Source organism: Peromyscus maniculatus, chromosome 5 (assembly GCF_049852395.1).
Source record: "Peromyscus maniculatus bairdii isolate BWxNUB_F1_BW_parent chromosome 5, HU_Pman_BW_mat_3.1, whole genome shotgun sequence".
Classification (NCBI taxonomy): domain Eukaryota; kingdom Metazoa; phylum Chordata; class Mammalia; order Rodentia; family Cricetidae; genus Peromyscus; species Peromyscus maniculatus.
The window spans coordinates 130,896,309-130,916,983 of NC_134856.1; the positions used below are offsets into that span (position 1 = coordinate 130,896,309).

Below are 20,675 nucleotides of genomic sequence, written 5' to 3' on the forward strand. Positions count from 1 at the left end.
AAATCCAGAGTTCCCTGCCCCCAGGCTGACATCGGCATTGTGGCCATTGCTCCTGCTTGCCTGCATTACTTCACTATAAGAGTTGACTCCAGGTGCCAATAACCTTGTTCCTTCTTTACATTCTGCAAACTAGTTTTTCTGAAACTAAAGCAGATCATAAAACTTTAAACATGATTTAATTTTAATGACCTATAGTAATGATTTTCAAATGACCAGAGATCTTATACAAATACCCTGGACAAAAGTTTGATGCTGGAGTTGACATGAAGACATCTCTGACTTTGCTATCTGCAGAGTTCAGATGATTCACGGGCAAGTCCACGTGGGTGAAACCAGGTGAATCCTGGTTTAGAAGATTTTATCAGATGAAGCTACAAAAGAACTACTGAGATTCAAGAGGGGAAGCCAGATATACATTGTGCCTTCTTGTCTCTGAGGTTCCTAGAAATAATAGAAGATATGCTAGTAAAAAGCTTGAGTGAGTGTGTGTGTGTGTGTGTGTGTGTATGTGTGTGTGTGTGTATACACACTGGGAAGCAAGAGCTCCTTATCAGGCAAAACTGGGGAGTCATTCAAGAGAAGACAGGGATAATTTAAAGATGGAGAATGGGGCTGGGCTGTAGCTCAGTGGTGCTTGGCTGGCATCCCTAATGCTCCAGGCTTCATTCCTTCATTCCTAATGTTGGGGGAGGAATGGAGGATGGGTGGGATACGTCTATGAATAAGCATGGGAAGCACAGAGAGTTCATCAGAGAAGGAAGTTTTAAGGTTGAAAGAATTTCAAGAAGGAAATATCAATAATTTATTCCTCACAGCAAATCTTACAAATGCTAAAGACATACTAAAAATAGAGCATTTCCACTGAAGATAGACTGAAAATGCTTCCTACAAAGAAATGAGAATTGAATTCACTTCTCCACAATATTGCAAGAAAGGAACAAGTTGGGTGTGGTAGCTCACACCTGTAATTCTAACACTTGGAGGCCATGGCAGGAGGACTACCACAAGTTCAAGGTCAGCCTAGTCTACATTGTTAGCTCTAGGCTAGCCACACTATATAGCAAGACCCTGTATCATAGCAAAACAAAAGGAAAACAAACTCTGAGAGAAGGAAAATAATGAGCCATTATCTGAAAAGTATTCAAGGAAAAATGATTTTGAAGCTATAATTCTAGTTTCAACCAAACAAGATATTTTAGACATTTAAGATTCACAAATTTTTACCATGTCTAAGAGAAAAAAAATCTGTATTTCTGCAAAGAACAAAAGGAATCTGAAGGCGCTTCCTCTGGCAAGGAAAACAGATCTACTCATCTGCTGAGAACAAATAGGAAGATGAGAAAAACAACAGAGCCAGTATTTGGAATAAGACTGAAACCCAGACTGTCTCAGGTCTGAAACTGCTTTGCTTCTGGAAACATCTGTGGATTCCAGAAGAGGTGGCTGAGAGCTTAACAGAGCTTTAAAATAGCTTCAGGAGGCCGGAGAGAAACAGAACAAAGACCAGAGCCAGCAGTAGGGGATGAGATTGGTGCTGGTGACATTAGCAAAACAAGACCCACAGTGTGAAGACACTGGATACAGTGATGGCCGGCTTCAAATCACTCCACATTAATGACGGTGTCTGCAACACCACACTCAACATGTGAAAAATCTTTAGACAGAAAACACATCATCCCAGACCCTACCATTTCATGAGTGTTTATATAATGTCTGGCATGAATTCAAAAGGCATCAGACAAAGGAAGAGGTGGAAGAACATGGCTGAAGTTCTAAGAACAGATGATAGGTACAGACAAAAAGAGGGCTCAGAAGCTTTTGCAGGGCAAAAGACACAGTCAATAAGACAAAAAGACAGCCAACAGAATGGGAAAAGATCTTCACCAACCCCACATCTGACAGAGGATTGATCTCCACAATATATAAAGAACTCAAGAAACTAGACATCAAAGTACTGAACAGTCCAATTAAAAAATGGGCTAAAGAGCTAAACAGAGAATTCACAAAACAAGAACTACAAATGGCTGAAAGACATTTAAAGAAATGCTCAACATCCTTAATCATCAGAGAAATGCAAATCAAAACGACTCTGAGATACACCTTACACCTGTTAGAATGGCTACGATCAAAAACACCAATGACAACCAATGTTGGAGAGGATGTGGAGCAAAGGGAACACTCCTCCACTGTTGGTGGGAATGTAAACTTGTACAACCACTGTGGAAATCAGTATGGCAGTTTCTCAGAAAATTAGGAATCGAACTACCTCAAGACCCAGCCATCCCACTCTTGGGCATATACCCAAGGAATGCTGATTCATACCATAAAGATACATGCTCAGCTATGTTCATAGCAGCACTATTTGTAATAGCCAGAACCTGGAAACAACCTAGATGCCCGTCAACGGAAGAATGGATGAAAAAAATGTGGTACATATACACAATGGAGTACTCCTCAGCAGAGAAAAACAATGAAAGCATGAAATTTGCAGGCAAATGGATGGAACTAGAAAAAAATCATCCTGAGTGAGGTAACCCAAACCCAGAAAGACAGTCATGGTATGTACTCACTCATAGGTGGATTCTAGATATAAAATAAAGAACAATCAGACCACAACCCATAGAATCATAGAGGCTATATATATAGCATGGAGGTCCCTAGGACGACTGTGGCTTATAATAAATTTCAGTTTTACTCAATTATTGAAAAAAAAATAGCCAAATGAATGGAAACACATGAACTATGAACCAAAGGCTGAGGGGCTCCCAGCTGGATCAGGCCCTCTGAATAGGTGAGACAGTTGATTGGCTTGATCAGTTTGGGAGGCAACTAGGCAGTGAGACCAAGTCCTGTGCTCATTGCATGAGTTGGCTGTTTGAAACCTGGAGCTTATGCAGGGACACTTGGCTCAGTCTGGGAGGAAGGGACTGGACCTCCCTGGACTGAGTCTACCAGGTTGATCGCAGTCCTCGGGGGAGGACTTGTCCTGGAGGAGGTGGGAATGGGGGGTAGGCTGGGAGTAAGGGGAGGAGGTAGGAGGGGGGAGAATAGGGGAACCCATGGCTGATATGTAGAACTGAATGGTATTGTAAAATAAAATATATATATATATAAAAAAAAAGAAAAAAAAGAGGGCTCAGAAAACCTGATCTTCAGACAGACTTTAACACAAACATGCTTAAATGTACACAGAGTAGAATATGAAATTAAAAATTGTAATATAGAATTGAAAATAAAAATAGTTTACTGAAAACTAAGAAATACAATAAAAGAAACAAAGAGGCCAACAGATGAATTTAATAATGCATAAGCCACAGCTAAAGAGAGTATTAATAAGGCAGATCACTTAGACTTGTGAGGATGAATCATGTTTCAAACAGAAGAACAAGAATACAAACAAGAGTGATGTGGAAGACACAACGAAAAAGCTATTGCACAAATGACTGTAGTTCTTAAGGGTAGAGTACTAAATAAAGTACATAAAGAGATGAGGGCTTAAAACAACAAACAAAACAAAAATTACCCAAATTTGATAAAAAAAAAAAGTAATAATCCAGCATGCAGTTGGGCAGTGGTGGCGAATTTCTTTAATCACTTGGGAAGTAGAGACAGGCAGATCTCTGTGAGTTCTAGGCCAGCCTGGTCTACAGAGTGACTTCCAGGACAGCCAGGGCTACACAGAGAAAACCTATCTCAAACAAACAAACAAATCCAGCATGAATTCAGAATGTATCATGAATCCCAAATATAATAGAATTAAGAGAATCATACTTTCTACATGCATCAGAGTAAACCTCTGAAAGCTAAAGAGAACATCCAGAAAACAGTCAGAAAAAAAGCTATTTTTAAGGAAGTAGTTTGATTGAGTTATGAATTCTCAATTGAACCAACAAAGGAAGTCATGGTGATCTTGTGGAAGTGTAGGCAAAAGGACTAGAAATTCAAGGTCATCCATGATTATACATTAAGTTTGAGGCCAGCCCGGACTCCACGAAACCTTGTTTCAAAACGAAACAAAACGAAAAGTAGAATCAATACAAACAAACAGATAGAAATGGTATCTTAAAAATGTTAACCACTATTAACCTCAAAATCTATCCGGCAAACATGTACTTTCAGAACTAAGTTAGTATAAAAGCATTTTCAGTTGAAGAGTCGATCTTTAATAGAACTTTACAAAATGAATTACTATAAGACATTTTTTGAATGAGAAGGAAAATCCGAATAAAGGTCTGGAGACACAGGAAAGGATGAAAAGAAGAAGGGTAAGTGTTTAGCGGAATCTAAGGAAGTGGCTCTCAGATGAGGAGCAGGTCATTTGGTAAAATCTGAAAGTGGTCTTGTTTGTCATGAGAACATGCTAGTGAAAGAGGCCAGGAATGCTGTTAAACACCCTACAACACACAGTCCTCAAAAGAGAGTAATCTGGGCCCAAATCTTAATAAGTGAAGAGACTCAAAAAGCCTGATCTAAATGGTTTTTTGATACAGAGCAATGACAACAATCTTCTTGTTTACATTTATTGTTTATTGTGTTTGTACATGTTTGCAATGGTGTGAAGGTCAGAAGACAACTTCGGGGAGTCAGTGCTCGCCTTCCATTATGTGAATTCCTGTGATCAAACTTCTGTTATCACGCTTGATGGCAAACACCTTTATTCACTTAGTGCTTTTGCCAGCCTGAAAAATAAAACCACCTTTTCATGATAATCTATTGATACGCTATGTTTAGCATATATAGAGAAGGAAGCATGAGATGAAAACAGCTTTTATGCCAGAATGGGGAAACTGGATGAAAGCCATGCTGGCTCTTGCATTGCTGAGAAAGCAGTAAAAGTCTAACACTAACTATAAAGAGATTTCATGCTCCTATCAAATACAGATTGTCAGACAGCATTAACATTCAAAGAACTTATGAAAAAATATACTATGGGAAGGCTAAAAGCAAAATGGTACAAAAATGCCAAGCACACATTACCAAAAGAAAGTAGCTACATTAATATTAGACAAAGTAGCCCTTACTGGAGCACTAATAGAGATACAGAAAGCCTCCACCTAATGATGAGAGCACCAGGAAGTCAGACAACTCTGAAGCTGAATATGCACATAACATAGCTTTAGCACTGATTAATAAACTTGACAAAACTAATTTATAAATGCCAAGCAACATAAAAGGCCAAAACAGTAAGTTTAAAAAAAACAGAGACTCTATTAATATGTTATTTGTAAATTTAAAAATAAAATTAAGAATATAAAAATGCTTCCAGAAGATGTTTGACTAAGAATGTTTCTGAGTAGCCAGGTAAGGTGATGTACAGCTGTAACACCAACATGTGGGATGGAGAAGCAGAAAGATGAGGAACTCAAGGAGAACTTCAGCTACATAGAAAGGCGAGGAAGAGCCTAGACTGTAATGGAGCCTGTTTAAAAAAACACTAAGAGAACTGTTAAACTATCAGATACCAAATTTGTTAAGTAATTTACAAGAGGAAAACAGGCTAGACTGTTTTGAACATAGTGACATGTGTACCCATATGCTCAGAATTTCTTGCTGACTGGGATGAAAAAAGTTGGACTGTTCCCATTTATGTTTAAATATATATATTTAATATATATATATATATATATATATATATATATATATATATATATATACATACATGTATTTAGAAGAGGTCATGAAAGATATACTGAATTTGGGGCTGGTAAGTCATGGCCCAAATAGCAAATTCTGTTTGCTCAACACAGCACTATCAGAACATCGATAGGCCCACCCAGGCAAATGGTATTGAGGATTACTCTGGGGCCATAAGAAGAAAGCTGAAAAGCTAGGACATAGACTATGGATCTCAAAGCCCCAAAAAGTTACCCTTTGGCCCTTGATACAAATATCTGACGATGCTTGTAATAAACTATGATTAGGACAGCTCGTCTTTTCATCTACATACACTGTATGTACCATTTGTTTTTTTTTTGTTTTTGTTTTTTTGAGACAGGGTTTCTCTGTGTAGCTTTGCGTCTTTCCTGGGACTCACTTGGTAGTCCAGGCTGGCCTCGAACTCACAGAGATCCGCCTGGCTCTGCCTCCTGAGTGCTGGGATTAAAGGCGTGCGCCACCACCGCCCGGCCCATTTGGTTTTTAAAACAGGTATTTTTACAAATGTAAATTTTTGTTTAAAGCACTCGTTGAAATATGAATTCAGAAGAAGACTGTAGACGTGTTGTTTGTTTCAATCTCTTGTGGACTATCACGTGAATAGGCTTAGCCAAGGAAGAACTTTCCAACATTAGTATATGGACACAGCTAGTGAGGAAGGGCACCCAGGTCTATTACTGGAAACATGGATGATGTCAGAGACCCAGTCAAAGTGAGCCGTATACAATGAAGCAGCACTTGACCTAAGTAGAATGCTAAGGAACCACAGTGTCACCTGAGCACAACAGAAATGCTGTGGCGCATGGTTTTGCCTAGGAGGCTGAGGCAGGAGGACTTCAACTTTGAGGCCATACAGGTAGCTTAGGACACACTGTTTCAAAATGAAGAAAAGGCTGGAGGTGTCAGCTGAGTGGTAGAGCGGTTATCTAGAATATGAAAGATCCCAAGTTTAATTCTCAGAAATGAGAAAAGAAACATCAAACTGAAGGGTGAACATAAACCAAACACTTTGGAATACAAAAGCTACATACTGGAGATGGACAATATGACATCAACATTATTGCCACATGCCAGATATGCAAACGAAGGATACCACACCTGGGTTATTCCTCCCTAACACACTTACGTACTAGAATTGGAAACAGATAAAACAAAAAGTAAGTCTGAAGTTAGGAGAAAAACTTTTAAGGGGCTGGAGAGATGGCTGAGCTGTTAAAGGTTAGGTTCAACCAAAAATATACGAGTTTGGTTCCCAGCACACATGCTGTCTCTCCAGTCATTAATGGTGGAATTTCTTTTCTCTTTCTTTCTTTCTTTCTTTCTTTCTTTCTTTCTTTCTTTCTTTCTTTCTTTCTTTCTTTCTTTCTTTCTTTCTTTCTTTCTTTCTTTCTCTCTCTCTCTCTCTCTCTCTCTCTCTCTCTCTCTCTCTCTCTCTCTCTCTCTCTCTCTTTCTTTTGTTTTTTTGAAACAGGGTTTCTCTGTGTGTAGCTCTGGCGCCTTTCGGGAACTCACTCTGTAGACCAGACTGGCCTCGAACTCACAGAGATCTGCCTGGCTCTGCCTCCCGAGTGCTGGGATTAAAGGCATGTGTTACTGCCGCCTGGCCTCTCCAATCATTAAAACAAACAAACAAACAAACAAACAACCTTTAAGAAGGAGGTTATCATATGAAAACAACTAATTTCCTACTCTTCCTTTTGATAACCATTAATTCCGTCCAGTTAAAATGCAGTATGTTTTGCCTATAGTAACATTTCAGTGCCATGACTAGAACTTAGAGGAACTTTCTCACAATCAGGGTTGCTCCATTTCAGCACTAGCAGCATTTTGCTCAGCTAATTCTTCGCTGTGCAAGGCTGTACCCTGTAGGGTGACTGGTAGTGCCCTCTGCCTCTTCACACTGGATACCTGTAGAACTGCTCCCAACTATGAGGACTGGAAATGTCTATACATGTTAGACATTGTTATATGTCCCCTGGGGGACAAATCACCCCCAATTCAGAGGCATTGCTCTAAGCTTTGAATAACAACTTCTGCTCTTGAGTCTAAATGATACATTTTGTAGGCCTGATCTCAGCTTGTGGTACAAAGCCATAAACAATACAAACAAGCACGCTGTGTTCCAACAAAACTTTATACTGAAAAAATAAGATTTTAACTTCATATGATTTTATATATCACGAAACATTTTCTTCTTTACAGTTTTATTTTTATAATTATATTTACTTCTTTATTTACTGTGTGTGCATGTGATTGTGCACGCACACACATGCCACAGAGCACATGTGGAGGTCAGAGGGCAACTTCTGGGAGTCCTTTCTGTCCTTCCACCATGTGGGTCCCAAGGACAGAACTCAGGTAGTTAAGCTTCGTGGCAAGCACCCTCACCTGCTAAGCCATTTCACCAGTCCTTCTTTTGCTGTTTTAAAAGAACTAGAGATTGAATCCAGGGTGTTGTATATGCTTTAGAAATTCTACCATAAGCTACAATGTGATGCTGAGACAAGATCTCGTCACCCAGGCTGACCCCAACTGAATTATAGGTGTGCCACTATGCCTGGTTTAGATGGTGAATTCTTACCAAAACAGCTGGTAGATTAGGGCTGGATTTGACGAGTGTGTAGATCAATCTGGGGAGAACTGAGACTCTAGTCCCCTTGGGCCATCTGATCTATATGTAGTAAACAGTTTCATTACAAAGGGCTCACTCCATTTCTTTCAGCAGCACTTCAGAGTTCATTTTTCAGAGCAGACACCTTGTCCACCTTCTATAAGATAGTCCCTAGTAATTCACATTTTATGCTATTACAAAATAACACTGTGACTTAGCTTCTGCTTTTTTATATCATACAGAAATAATCTTGATTTTTATAGACTGAGCTTATATCCTGAAACCTGACTGATTACAGGAGCTTTTAAAGTAGATTCAAGATTTTCTACATTTGTGAATAAAACTATTTTACAGCCGGGTGGTGGTGGCGCACGCCTTTAATCCCAGCACTCGGGAAGCAGAGCCAGGAGGATCTCTGTGAGTTCGAGACCAGCCTGGGCTACCAAGTGAGTTCCAGGAAAGGCGCAAAGCTACACAGAGAAACCCTGTTTCGAAAAACCAAAAACAACAACAACAACAACAAAAAACTATTTTATTTCTTCCTGTCTAGTCTAGATGAATTTTCAACAAATACTAGTTTATAATTGCTAAGAATTAAAATTATAATCTTAAGTTTCATTGACAAAACAAATCTGTCAGCAGCTATGTCCTATTTCTCATTAAAAATATACTTCTGGAGATTATAAAACGTTACTTATCTACAATCTGGATTTTTCTTTAAGGACAATCAAGGTTTTATTGAAAGGTAGAGTCATAGCTTCCCGGAGGTCTGGATGTCTTTTGTTCACTGGTATCATGCCACTACATGCTAGAGACCCAGCAGCACAGCCTGGCAGAAGTGGTGAGATGAAAACATTCCATTTTACTATTGAGTGCAATGTTAACTGCAAGCTTCCCGTAAGCGGCAATTACTGTATGAAATAAGTACCCTCTTACAACTAAGTCAGTGAGTTTTTATAAGGAACGGAAGTCAGACTAGGTGCAGGGGCTCTCTATCTCTGGGAACACCGCCAGTGAGAGACTTAAGCAGAGGACTAAGGAGGGCTCCCAGGCCAGGTGAAGGGAGCACTAAAGAAAGATACCTCACTCAGCTGCTGACTTGAGAGGCTGTGGGATCTGTCGGCCTTGCCTGGAAGGCCTAGCTGATTTTGAAGCCTCTGGACACAACCCCTGTGCTTACTGTGGAGGTGATTCTTTTCCCGCCCACGCTACTGTACCAGCCTATCTGTCACAATGCTGTTGCCAGATCAAAAGTGCCTAAACCTATTTCTCAGATTTGTCTCTCAGCTTTACTACATACAGGGACCTGAACTCTTCTTGAAATCAGTTGAATAAGAGTTACTCGTCCTCGAGCTGAAAGGATGGCTCCTTTGGTAAAGCACTTGCCTTCTAAGTGTGAGAACACTCAGAGTACCCAGAAGCCACATAAAAAACAGGATACACTCATGTTTTTGTAATCCCACAACTAGAGGTGGGTCAGGGGGATCCCTGAGGCTCACTGGCTAGGCAATCTGGCCTTACTGGTAAACCTCATGCCAATGAAAAACCCCCTCTCAAAGGAGGTGAACAGCATTCCTGAGGATGACCTCCACATGCCTGTATGCTCATTCCTCCACATGTAAAGCACCACCCTCCCCTAAAAATAAAAAAAGTTCAAGGCTAGGGAAATGGCTCAGTGGGTAAAGTGCTTATTGCAAAAGCATGAAATCTTACATCTGTAACCTCAGTTAGTGCTGGGAGCAGGGTTGGGGTGGAGACAGACAGATCTCCAGATGCTGGAAAGCCAGTAGAGCCAATTGATGAGCTCTGGGTTCAGTGAGAAACCCTGTCTCAAAATATAAGGTGGAGAGTGACTGAGGAAGCCATCTAGTGTTGATATCTTGTATCAATATGCACAGATGCACAAACATATGCACCTCCCCTACACACTCTAAAAAGAAACAAAACAAAAAGATAAAGTTATCCTCTCAAGGAAGATGCTGTTTCACAGGTACTTTTATAAAGGATAATCGTGCACTGCTCCCCAGCAAAGAAAAGTACAGGTAGTGGTGAACATAACAGAAGAGGGAGGGGCGATACCCTAGCAGACAGTGTGAGAAGCCGTTGCCCAAAGTCTACAGCACTTTGGGGAACAAAGGGGTCTGCTGCTGCAGGCATTTGCATTGTACGGACCAAAGCCACCATCTCCTGCCATCTACAGTGGATTCTAGATTACAATAGCAGAACTGAGTACTTAGGACAGAGAACAAATCATTTATAAAGGGTTAGATATTTACTATTTGGCCCTTTATAGAAGAACCTGGCTCAGACCTGGTGTAGATATAGATATCCCAGAATCTGACATGGCAGTGATATTTCAGGATTCAGAACACTGTTCCTCCTCAAAGCCTTCCTGCTGTACATAAAACAACTAGGTCAATTTTCAGAAGTAAAAATGTAGTCACTACTAACTTGAAATTTTGTTTCCTTTTAGAAGTTGGTGAAAAAAAAATCAAACATGAAACATGCAGTTTTGTTTTGTCTCATTCTGCTTATCATTTTCCAAACCGAGTGTGAACAAAATACTAGGAAGCAAAGGAGGAGAGTACATCTGAGAAGACTCAGGAAGAGTTCCTCACTCCACCACAGAGCACAGACAACTGAGGCACCAGGAACTAGGTTACCCACTGTGAACTCGGATTACAGTGTGGAGGAAAACTTAGAATCCCTTCTAAGTTCTCCTGGAGTAGAATCAAGTTACAATGTGTTACCAGGTAAGAGAATGCATGAGGGAGAAAATGTCTCTATGAACTGAACTCTACAAAGGGAAAGTTTTTGTGCTACCTTTTGATATATAAACACAAATTTTAAAATAAGTTTAAAAAGTATTCAAGGGGGCTGGAGAGATGACTCAATGATTGGGAGCACTGGTTACTCTTCCAGAGGACCCAAATTCAATTCCCAGCAACCATATTGCAGCTCATAACTGTCTGTGGCTCCGGTTTCAGGGGATCTGACACCCTCACACAGACAAACAGGTAGGCGAGACACCAATGCACATAAAATAAATATAAATCTTAGAAAAACTATTTAAGGAACATACTTATACAAAATTATTGGGAAAAACTTATTTCACAGTGTAAAATTGTAATCGTCATATGGGTGCAAGTGATCATATTCATAATGTAAACAATATATGTATCAATTAGTAAAATGCCTTTCATTCTTTATGACAGCATTTAGAGTAGAAGCCAATCAAATGACTTTGACACAGGGCTACTTAAATATTTTCAACACAAAGTTATGTTAAGTAAAAATGGAACAAAAGCCACTGAATTTATTTTATACAGAATATTGACTTTTTTTTTAAATTTTGGTTTTCAAGACAGGGTTTCTATGTGTAACAGCTCTGACTGTCCTAGAACTTGCTCTGTAGACTAGGCTGGCCTTGAACTCACAGAAATCCACCTTCTTCTGCTTCCTGAGTGCTGGGATACTGACTTTTGAAGACAGGGTTTCTCTGTGTAGCTTTGTGCCTTTTCTGGATCTCGCTCTGTAGACCAGGCTGGCCTTGAACTTACAAAGATCCGCCTGGCTCTGCCTCCCAAGTGCTGGGATTAAAGGTGTGCGCCACCAGAGCCCAGCTGATACTGACTTTTTAAAGAATGAAAAAGCTAGAAATTCTGCCCAAGAGTTCAAGAAATTATTTTTTGAAACTAGCATTTAATGATTAACAGTTTTCTAAGTTTGGAAGAAAAAAGTAAATATATTATAGTTTTATATATGTAAAAAGTATATATATATATATATATTATCTGTAAATTTATTATGTTACCATTAAATAAAACTTTGAAAAGACAAAAAAAAACCCAGATAATCCTCTGTAGTCAGTATTTCATACCCTGTTTCAACATAGCCATTAGTTTTATTCTTTCATGAAGTTAACAGAAACAAAATTATATGAAAAAAAGGAAATTAGGCTATATTTGCTAAAAATATAAATGACAAGTGCATCCATTAAGTGTTGGAACAATAAAGATATTTTAGTTAAATGAAAAGCTAGTTAAGTTATAAAAGGAAATTAAAAGCCCCCAAACTAGAATGCATAATGTGATTTCACATACTTAACATTCCATTTTTAAATTTATCTATTTATATTTTTATTATTTGTGTGTGCAAGATATATGCATGTGTGTGGGTGCCACAAGTCACAGAACATGTAAAGGTCAGAGGATAACCCTAAGAAGCCAATTTTCTCCTGCCATGGCAAGCACTTTCACCCACTGAGCCATCCTTGCTGGCAAACATTTTTTATGAAAGGTACTATTTTATTTTTTCAAAAAATATTTAGGGACTGGAGAGATGGCTTAGTGGTTAAGAGCTCATAGTGCCCTTGCAGAGGACTGGAGTTTGGTTCCCAGCATCCACACTGGGTGGCTCACAACCACCCATAATTCTACTTTTAGGAGAACCTATATTTTATTCTGGTTTCCATGGGCATTGTACTCCTATGCAAAAACCTAAAAACAGACACACAGTTAAAAATAAAATATAAAAAAGTTTTATTTTTAAAAATCAGCATACAAAGTGTTAGGTTTCATTGTGGCATTTTTCAAACATATTTTTGTTGATCCTCTTCACCTTTCTCCCACTCCACTCCCAAGGCCTTCTCCCATGCTTTCATTTTACATGTGTTCCATTACCTTCTCATTTTATAACCTATACTAATATTCACACCCATATATATGTATTATATAAACACACATATAAAAATTAAAGCAATTAACATAAGAGAAGACAGATAGATCTAAACAATACTATACTGGGGTTGAAGAGATGGCTCAGTGGTTAAGAGCCCTTGCTGTTCTTATAGAAGAACCATGGTCAGTACCCAGCATCCAAGAGGTGGTTAATAATAGCTTGTAATTAAAGTTTCAGGGGATGCTTCCTTCTGACTTGAGGGTGTGTATGGTGCACATACACACATGCAAGCAAAACATGCACACACACACAAATAAAAATCTTAAAAAATAAAAATTATTATATTGAGGTAATTCAGATTCAGAAAGACAAACTACTACATGTTCTGATATGTAGACCTGATTTACTTTTTTGAGATGGGGAGTTCCACTATGTTGCCCAGCTTGTCTTAAATTCCCAGATCACAAAATCCTCCTGCCTCAGCCTCCTTAGTTGGGACTAAAATAGGTAAAAGTCATTGGCTTAAATTAAAACAGAAAACACACCACCAATAAGCTGAGTCTCAGCATGTCAAGATTGTACATTTTTAAGTAAATAAAAAATGGTTGGGTTTTGAAGGTTGTTTGTCCTGTGACAAAATTTAGCCTACCTTGACAGATACAAAATAGATAGGAAATTCAAAGTCAAGTTCCTAGGAGGAACTCACTCAGCAGCAAAAAGGAAAGCCAATGAAAAGCATTTCAGACAGCAAGGCTGCAGGGCATTTAATCTGTGCATGGCTGCATACAGATCTCTATTCTCAGGTGGTTCTATCATTTTGACTTTACATTGTATTTTTGTCCATTCATGGATTCTGATAATGGTTGAAGACATTGAGTATGTGTTCCTGCTAGGCATGGTGGCATACTCTTTTAATCTTAGCACTCAGGGAGCAGAGGCAGGTGATTCTCTTCTGAGTCCTAGGGCAGCCTGTCTACATAGTGAGTTCCAGGGCAGCCAGGACTACTTTATAGAGAGACCCTGTCTCAATCAATCAATCAACCAACCAATCAATCAATCAAAGTGTTCTCTTTTTTTCTCTAGGAAAGAAAGGACACTGCTTTGTAAAGGGCATGATCATGTACAACAAAGCTGTCTGGTCTCCTGAGCCCTGCAGCACCTGCCTCTGCTCGAATGGAAGGGTGCTTTGTGATGAAACTGTGTGCCACCCCAAGACGTGTGCCTACACCATTAAACCAGAAGGAGAGTGCTGCCCTATCTGCTCTAATGATGGTATACAATATAAAACAAAGTACCACAGATAATTTAGTCTTAACTTCTATTTGTTTGTACTTTACCATTACATTAAGGTATAAATTATTATAAATGTAGTCATCAAGGTACTTAAAATGCAGCTCAGTGCCAATAAACAAAAATATCTAGGGAAATGTATTTAGGGTACAGAAAGAGATTGTAGTTCTATAGTTGTAATTCTCAGACTGAGTCAAGTCGAATCTGATTCTATTTCATGTGTGATTCTTATAAGGCTTTAGAGACACAGCAATAGAATTCCTACAGTAAATCCTGACTTATTAACTAGTTCAGGGTTTCACTTGGGTCTGTCTGTATATGCATCATCCTATTGATTAATTAGTCATTCTATTAATCAAGCTTGTCAGGAGTATACTAACCAGTATCATGAGAACAAGGGATGATTTATAATCAGAGCAAAGAAAGCCTCAACCCTCCTGGCTTTTCCTATCCATCAGCCCACAGGCAGCAAGGATCCAACAGTGGACTGAGGAATCCCAGCAAAACACAGAGGCGTGGACTGGCTTGGTTTTCTTGGGTGGCACTTCTATCTAGGAGATGATAGCATAGTTTTCAGTGGATGCTTGCTGACCTGTTCTCAAATGAAACTTGTTTCTGAACAAGTAGGGGTGCCCTTTGGAGGGCTTAGGCCTCCCGGAAGAAAGCTTAGCTAGTGACTTATGAAAATAAACAGTTGCTATACAATTTGACAGGTACAGATAGGGACATTTTGTCTTGTCTATATCAAGGCAGATTGTTCTCCCCCTACCCCACAGACAACCAGAGGATAAATATCTACAAAAATCCTTCTGCCAGGAGGAACTTCAGAATCGGTTCTTACCTCACACCATCAGTTATTTCTCTAAGGCACTGTACTTTCTTCTGAGATAGATTCTCACTGTGTAGCTGGGGCTGGCCTCAAATTCATACAAATCCCCCTGCCTCTGCTTCTGCCATCCAAGTGCTGGGATTAAAGACATGCATCATCAAGCTTGACCCAAACTATTATACTTTAAAAAAAATGTTAGAAGGTATGCTCATTGAAACTGTCTCCTTGAAGTATACAAGGCTATTATAGGCAAGATTCAGAATTTCTCAGACATTTTTCCAAAGGATTTATAGTCTTCCTGAATGTAGTTTAGTTAAGTAAACCTGGACACAGGAAGGATTTTGAAAGTTTAAATATGATACCTTTAGCTTCCATTTACCAATTTCCCCCTCTTCTTCTGAATGTTTTGCTACAGATGTAAAAAAAAAAAATCTTCAAGCCAGGTGGTGGTGGTGGTGGTGGCGGTGGTGGCACACACTTTTAACTACAGTACTTGGGAGGCAGAGGCAGGAGGATCTCTGAGTTCAAGGCCAGCCTGGTCTACAGATCAAGTTCCAGGACAGCTAGGGCGATACAGAGAAACCTTGTCTCGAAAAACCAAACTAAAACAAACAAACAAAAAAACTTCAGACTTTGTAATATACACTGAATGGATATCACAAGTAACTTTTTCAAATAATGATATTTTTTATTTTTGTGTTCCTTCTGGGGCTAGTTTGTATAGGATTATCAATTAAAAAATAGAAAGATGATTAGATTTATAAATTTGGATGGATGAAAATCTATGCACTATGAACACATTTCTCTTTACAACTCTTGACTCAAAGTGAGACAATGTGGACTATATCTTCTCTATTGTCTGTGAAAGATCTATAGAACAATTTCTATTGTAATGGTACTAGCCAATGGTATCAAAGCCTTACAATAAAATTGCTCTCTATTTTGCATAATGTGGTAATATTATAACCCCTCCCTCTTTTTTTTTTTTTTTTTTTTTTTTTTTTTGAGACGGGTTTTTCTGTGTAGCCCTGGCTGTCCTGGAACTAGCTTTGTAGACCAGGTTGGTCTCGAACTCAAGAGATCTACCTGCCTTTGCCTCTCAAGTGCTGGAATTAAAGGTGTGCGTCACCACTGCTCAACTATTATTCCCTTTTTAGTTTACCAATTTGCATAATAGTCTAGTGAAAATAAATATTACATTATTTAATGCAAAAATAGTACTAAGGCTCACAGACACAAAAATCTTGTATCCACAGCAAATCCTACAAAAGAGAAATAAAGTTAGTTAACTTCAACTCTATTTTATCTTTATATAGCAGTCAAATAGAGGGACTATTTATTAACCTCATTTTCATTATGACTTTTTCCATTTACTAACATCATCAAATTACAACCCCCCACCACCCCAGCTACTTCATCCTTCTGTGATCATTAGCCTCCTATTCTCTATTCAGTGGTAGAACACTAAATGATGAAACTGAATTTTCTGGTGCTTCTTCAGAACAAAGAGAATCCATTAACACACTTCCCAAGCAAGTGCCACCTCCTCAGATAGAAATGGATCAAGGAGTCATAAAAGAAGCTCTTCAATCTGAGGAGGATGAAGAAGAAATTCAAGATCATATGGAGCACAAGAAAGAAACCTCTGGGCCTACCAAGCTTCACAGTGATGAGGAAAGAGCAGAGGGAAAGCTGAGGCCTGAGGAGGAAGGGCGGTCAGCACAGCAACCACTCTACTATGGACTAGGGGAGGAAGAGGATAATGAGGAGACAGAGAGGGAAGGAGAGAAGGAAGAGGAAGAGGAAGAGGAGGATGCCATAAGAGGAGATGTGTTCCGGATGCCCTCCAGGGTAATACCTGGTACCCCAAGAGGCAGGCCACGCCTGCCCGGAAGCTGCGCCCTTTCCTACAGGACCATCAGCTGCACCCATGCAGCCTTTACCCAGATCCCACCAATAACAGCTCCAGACGTAACAAGCCTGGAGCTGGCGGGTAAGAGATGACAACTTATTTTGGGTTCAGATATAAATGGTGAATTTTACTGCCCTATGAATATTGCTTTGATTTAATAGGAACTGATTTTATTGTCTTCATACAGATCAACTGTGCAGGAGACAGGCACACACTGAAGAATGGCTTAGATTTAGAGCAAACTCTAACCAAATGGCGATTTCTCAAGGAGCATCTAAAAAATTTAGCTTTAATGGGGTACACTTTGTCTATGTGATAAAGCTTTATTTATAATGTATAGTTCTACAAGTTTTTATAAATGTGAACATTACCATAGTTCAGATAAAGAATATTTCCATCACTCCCCAAATTCTTCATATCTCCATCTCTCCAGTTGTTGGCTACCACAGAAACTGACCTGTTTTCTGTGTTCACTGATTTGAACACAGAAATAAAGTTTCACTAAATAGAATCACACAGTAAGTAGTCTTGTAGTTAGACTTCTAATGCTTTAAAAATCACTAGTTCATTTTCCTTTATTGCTGAGCAGTGTTCTATTATATAAGTCAGCTAGAGAATGTGTGATTTTTTTTCAGCTTAAGGCAATTTTGTCTGTAGCTGCTAAAACACCTATATACAGATGTTTGTGGGAACCTATACCTTCATTTCTCATTACTCCTAGAAGCAGCACAATAGGCTGAGAGACATGGCAACACATTTTTAGGAAAACACATTTTTAGGAAACTTACCCAACACTTTCTAGGGTGGCTGTCCCATTGCCACAGCAGTCAGGGCTATTCCACAACCTCAGTGATTGTACCATCAGTTGTTTTCTTTCCTTTGGCCATTCCAAAGAGAGTGTGGTGACCAGACCCTTTGCCCACGTCTCTATCAGGCTACCAGGGAAAGCGCTAAGTAGTGGAGTATTAAGATTTCATTTGTGTGAGTGTCTGGCTTATGGTGCCCTTAGGATGCAGAGGTGAGGAGACCTGGATGGGTCTAAGGGATATGTGCAGGAACAGAAGTCTGCAATAGGACACTGCCAGTGTTAAACGGATTGTCAGGTCTCCGAGACAATAGGTTTTCATGTAAAACCACTTAAAGAATTCGAATGCCTAGCAAAGCCTTCTCCTGCGGCCTATGTGGCAGGTATCCTCTGCCTTACAGAAACTCAATTAGTGAAAGACTAAAGTCAGGAGGGGATAATAACCCATATAGGATTATACAGTCTTTTGTTTTACAAGGTGTTTAAAATCACTGATGACTGTACCTAGCCAAATGTTAAGACAAAAGTCCATAAAACAGATGGATGTAAGAATCCTTTAGCTTGAAGACAAAGGTATACTACCAGAAATGGTTGGGTCTATGAGACAAGATCTTCCTAAGCTTCTTATAAAGAGAAGGAAACAGGGTTGGGGATTTAGCTCAGTGGTAGAGTGCTTGCCTAGCAAGCGCAAGGCCCTGGGTTTGGTCCTCAGCTCCAGGGGAAAAAAAAGAGAGAGAGAGAGAGAGAAGGAAACATGCTCACAGACACTGAGTGATTTTTCTTTGATTTCTTAGATACAAACAGCATCATGTTTCCAAGTCCAGGAAAATGGCAATGGAAAAATATGAAGGAAACACAGAAATACACCTTTGTTGTGAATGCACAATGCTATTAGCCCCGTCCAACAGTTTATTGTAGTTATTTTAAGTAGCTTCATCTGAAACATGAGGTCCTGACCAAGACACATATTTTTGACTGTTAAATTGTCTCATCCCAATCTTGTAATTTTTTCAAGTATGCATCTGTTTATATATTTTCTGTCCTCGTTATAAATATTGTTTTCCTTTGCATATAAAGCTCTCTCTTAATATTCATGTATATAGAGACATGCATACTCATTTAAGTATATATGTACATGTCTATATATGCACATTTCTAATACAACTATTGTACATCCTAGGGAATTCAATCATTTCCATTCCGGATGAAGCATTTAATGGATTACCAAATTTGGAAAGGCTTGATCTGAGCAGAAATAATATCACTTCTTCAGGCATAGGTCCAAAAGCATTCAAGGTACACACTTCCATTAGTATGTGACAAGATGACTCCTGTTGGCTGTGGTTGGAGGAGGGTGGGGAAGGGAAAAATAAGCAGAAAGGTTTTGTTTTTGTTTTTGTTTTTTTGTTTTGTTTTGTTTTGTTTTTTTGGTTTTTCGAGACAGGGTTTCTCTGTGTAGCTTTGCGCCTTTCCTGGATCTCGCTCTGTAGACCAGGCTGGCCTCGAACTCACAAAGATCCGCCTGCCTCTGCCTCCCGAGTGCTGGGATTAAAGGTGTGTGCCACCACCGCCCGGCAGCAGAAAGGTTTTTAATTGTTAATTTTCTTCTACATTAAGTTTCTTCTCTGATGTCCTTAAATTATAGTCAAGTTTTCTTTTGCTTATAGTTTGCTGCTTTACGTATGTTAAGCTTATGAGAAGAATGGCAACAATAAGATCAGGCACAACTAATGTTTTGAATTTAAAGAACAGTTTCTCCCCAGTAGGTGAACTACATTGAAGTCTGGTCTCTTGGCATGTGAAGAATTGTCCAGTAATAAAGGAGAGCATATTTAGAGCCTCTATTAAAATGCTCAGGCCAGTAAAGTGAAGCTTTCTTACTTCCGCACAGTAGACAGAATGTGCTGGAAAATATTTTGGCAGGGAGAGTTTAAAAACAAATGAGCTCGATGAAGATTAGCGTGAAATAGATGAGGCGGAGCGAAAGAAAGGGCAGCAGCACATGTACGAAGGAAACCTTTGAAGAAAACAGATTTGACTGAAAAATTCTTTTGAAAAAGTAGAAAATACTCATCTAGATCAGAGAATTTCAGGGAAACAAAAACAGAAGCGAGAGAGGAAAGGTTGGTGTGCATAAAAGATCACATAAATTATGTGCTTTAAAGCCATTTGTAAAGCACACTGTGTCTCACCAGGCTAATTTTCTCCCCTCTGGATAATATTCTGGGCCCTCCATCTTTCCTTGCAATGAATGACTGGCCTCTTGGATTCTCTCCTAGTTCTCTGGAGTCTAGGCAGGCAGATGGGGGGACTCCCAATGCCTGCTTCAAATTCTCCATCCTTCTGACCAGACAACAGCTGGTATAGAGGGTCATAGATTTATTTTATAATTGAGTAAGACAAAAATGTCATAGATTATCTACTTCTTGATTTGGAGATTTTCTGTCCTGGTAAAAACTGGAAATGATTCTTATGATCCCTGGATAAATCAATCATTCCACATATTCACTTTAGTTCTCTTCTTTTTGTGGTGAAGGAGAGACCTGCAATTAACATACAACCTAAACGTGGAAACATACTGTTCTCAAGGTCAGCTGTTTGGGTGATCATATACAATCACTTGGAGTTGAAATTTTTTATATTTTTATTACTTAGAACAACTTTAAATTTAAATATATTTTGATCATTTCTTCCCCTCCAAGTCCTTTGAGATCCCCTCCCTCTCTGTCCACGTGAACAGTGCTATTTTATAATCATTTTTCTAGCATAGATATTAGTGCATATGGGAAACTGGACTTTATAAATACATTAAAATTAATTATTAGCATTCACAACAGGTTCAAATTACTACATTCAGTTAATGAAACTTACTTATTGCTAAGAAGGTAAAATC

General features: G+C 39.1%; 2 protein-coding genes across 4 annotated transcripts in view; one reads left to right on the forward strand and one right to left on the reverse strand.

Moving 5' to 3' along the window:
- The window catches only part of Cenpp (centromere protein P), a 210,215-nt gene that overhangs the window by 40,833 nt on the left and 148,707 nt on the right, over nucleotides 1-20,675 (reverse strand). The gene's annotated exons all lie outside the window — the stretch shown is intronic.
- Nucleotides 1-20,675, forward strand: part of Ecm2 (extracellular matrix protein 2) — a 34,190-nt gene that overhangs the window by 1,241 nt on the left and 12,274 nt on the right. Inside the window, exons 2-5 of one of the 2 annotated variants that reach the window (XM_076573306.1) lie at nucleotides 10,743-11,019; nucleotides 14,030-14,218; nucleotides 16,567-17,058; nucleotides 18,963-19,078. In XM_076573306.1, coding sequence (XP_076429421.1) covers nucleotides 10,764-11,019; nucleotides 14,030-14,218; nucleotides 16,567-17,058; nucleotides 18,963-19,078 — 1,053 coding nt within the window. In that variant the 5' untranslated portion in view covers nucleotides 10,743-10,763. Of the gene's footprint in view, nucleotides 1-10,739; nucleotides 11,020-14,029; nucleotides 14,219-16,566; nucleotides 17,059-18,962; nucleotides 19,079-20,675 lie in introns of both variants that reach the window. The other variant, XM_006992274.4, reaches the window with a different exon arrangement.